Source organism: Psittacula echo, assembly GCF_963264785.1.
Source record: "Psittacula echo genome assembly, chromosome: 6".
In the NCBI taxonomy this organism is placed as follows: Eukaryota; Metazoa; Chordata; class Aves; order Psittaciformes; family Psittacidae; genus Psittacula; species Psittacula echo.
This window is the reverse complement of record NC_137743.1, coordinates 7,090,651-7,093,489: the sequence shown is the minus strand read 5'-3', so window position 1 is coordinate 7,093,489 and position 2,839 is coordinate 7,090,651. Positions and strand designations below refer to the sequence as shown.

Here is a 2,839-nt window from a genome sequence, read left to right as displayed (position 1 = left end):
AGAGAGCATTTCCCACTCAGCTCCAGTTGACTGCTCTTTCTTTGACTAGCCACATAATGCTGGTACACAGCTCAATGTCAACAGCCTGTTCCACCTCTAAACAGACACCTTCAGATGGGCTCCTGAAGACAGTATCAAAGTCTTTGTCTCTGTAGATCAAAGTTGATGGCACCATTGCCACACATCAACATCAGCCCCCTAAGGAAGGAGTGGAAAGCATAGAATCATAGAATAGTTAGGGTTGGAAAGGACCTTAAGATCATCCAGTTCCAACCCTCCTGCCATGGGCAGGGACACCTCACACTAAACCATGCCACCCAAGGCTCTATCCAACTTGGCATCTCAGCACTGAGAAGGCTATGGTGGCATCCACTCCTCTGTCTGGGAATGCAGCTGACTTGCAGTAGGGACAGCAAATTAGGGTTGCACAAGACAATGGCAAAACCGCAGTTCAATGTCAGTAAAATGGTTGAATGTCTTAATGTCCCCTTATCTGGCTAATTTTCCACCACACATTATGTTTCCACTAGGTCCATCCTTGATGACAGCATCAGCAAATCCACCAAACAGGCTGTTGCATACTCTGCGTTGCAGTTACACCTCACAGAAATAACATCACTCTGGGTTTATTTCCCCTCTTACAATATGGCATCTCACCTTGCTACATGCTCTGCTGTAGGTTCATGAGACACAGAAGGTTTGGGATTGCATGATGATGCTGGGTTCAAAAAGCATAATGCACAGATTCCTGCCCAATGCGGTTGGCCATAATGGGCAGACGAGCAGCCCTGCTGCAAAAGCTGCTACCCCATCCACTCAGCCAGCAGCAAGGAGGAAATAGCAGTGAGGGAGGAAAAACCATGCAGGGCCATCACAGCACATCTCACCAAGGGCCACAGGAATGCAAATGAGCTAGTCGTCTTGTACAGAGGCACTCAGAGGCTGTGCAAGTGAGCTGATGCTGTCATCCTGCACACCCTCAGCAGCAGGGAGAGCACTGCACACTGGTGCTGCCAGCACAACTCAGCTGGCAGAGCGAGGCTCAGAGCAACTCCTACCAACCTGGTTTTGGGCTCTTCCACTAAACCATGTCACCCAAAGCTCTGCCCGACCTGGCCTTGAACACTTCCAGAGATGGAGCATTCACAACTTCCTTGGCAACCCATTCCAGCGCCTCACCACCCTCACAGTGAAGAATTTCTCCCTTATATCTAACCTAAATCTCCACTATTTAATTTTGAAGGGGATATTTTATGGGAAGGATTCCTGTAGCTTACGTAAGAATATCTTACAGTGCTTAATATCTCCTTGGCCTCTAACTCCAGTCAAAGTAAAGGCATTTTGGGGGCATAGCGTCTGTCTCTCCTCCAGTAGGAATGGAGGTACTGGAGAAGCTACACATGGGGCTTGCGTTGTTATAATTGAGCCCTGAAAAAGTATGTGAGGAATGAGGACTAATTAGAAATGGAAAAGACTTACAGTGTTACCATATGAAGGAAGTGCACTCCCACCAGCTCTCTTTTACAGCACCACACTGGCCATAATGCAGTTTGTAGTGGGTCCAATTTTCTTCTTCTTCCAGGCAAACATTTTCTTCAGCTCCCCCCTAAAGCTGTCATGGAGCCAGGCATACAGGAAGGCATTGGTACAAGCAGACATCATTGCAAACCAGTGGCACAGCAGCTGGATAAAGTTGAAATATTGCTTGTCAATCAAGCTGATGTCGATGTCCTTTATCATGTTGAAGATATGCAGAGGCAGCCAACAGACTCCAAAGGCTGCCACCACTAAGACTAGCAAGCGAAAAGTCTTTCTCCTCCTAGCTCGGTCCCATTCAGCTTGGCCCTGGGTGACATTGCCAGGGACTACACGGTTCTTCAGCTTGACAGAGATTCTCAGGTAGGACAGGGAGATGACAGCCAAAGGCAGTACATAGGTGATGATGAGAGTGCTGTAGGCATAAGCTAAGCGATCTCTTTTCATGTGGAACCAAAACTCCTCGCAGATAGAGAAGTCCAGTTCTGGGAACTCTGCGTGATAAGTGTGGACCAAGGCTGGGGCAGCCAAGGTACAGCTCAGCAACCAAATAGCAGCCAGGATATAAGCACAAATAGGGATTGTGAGCCTCCTGCGGAATGGGTACACCATGGCATAATACCTATCCACAGCTATGACAGTCAAAGTAAAGACAGACACAAACACAGTGACGGGTTGCATCAAGAAAACAAAGTAGCACATAAAACGCCCGTACACCCATCCTCTGGGCTCAAAGGCATAGGCAAGCGTCAGGGGCACGCAGGTTGCACACATAAGCATGTCTGAGAAAGCCAGATTGCCTACCAGAAAGTTGGTGACATTGTGCATCTTTTTTGTCTTGCAGATAACATAAATGAGAAGGTAGTTCCCAATGACACCAATAAAAACCACTAGCGAGTAGCAGGGGATGATGAGTGGCTTGAAGGACTGAACAAACTGGAGCCCTGAGAATAAACTGCTGGTGTTGCTGTGAATCGCAGAGAGGAAGCTTTGGGAGGTTAAATTGTCCGAATTCATCATTTCCCTCCTTTTGTCTTCTGCCGTCAGCTGAGTGAAGTAGTTGCCACTGCACTACTCCTGCACTCAATCACTGTGGGTAATGAATGGATTACTGGCTGTCCAGAGGTTACCACATGGATAGTAAACAAGCATCCGTAAAAAGAAAAGGTGAAGTTGTAATCCTCAAGAGGCAGCTTTCAGCAGTTCCTAAGGAAAATCAAATACAACCCATTTCCATTAAAGTCCTCCTGTATTTACTATTAAATCTAAGTTTTGACAGCATGCCACTTAAAAAACATGTAAT

The 2,839-nt window shown here is 47.0% G+C and overlaps 1 protein-coding gene across 1 annotated transcript; it reads right to left on the bottom strand.

The window, feature by feature from the left end:
* Nucleotides 1-1,521: 1,521 nt before the first annotated feature.
* Nucleotides 1,522-2,565, bottom strand: PRLHR (prolactin releasing hormone receptor; the record flags this gene model as incomplete). The annotated part of the gene is made up of 1 exon (XM_080621535.1): nucleotides 1,522-2,565. The coding sequence occupies exon 1, from the start codon at nucleotides 2,554-2,556 to the stop codon at nucleotides 1,522-1,524; it is 1,035 nt and encodes a 344-aa protein (XP_080477661.1). The 5' UTR covers nucleotides 2,557-2,565.
* Nucleotides 2,566-2,839: the final 274 nt, after the last annotated feature.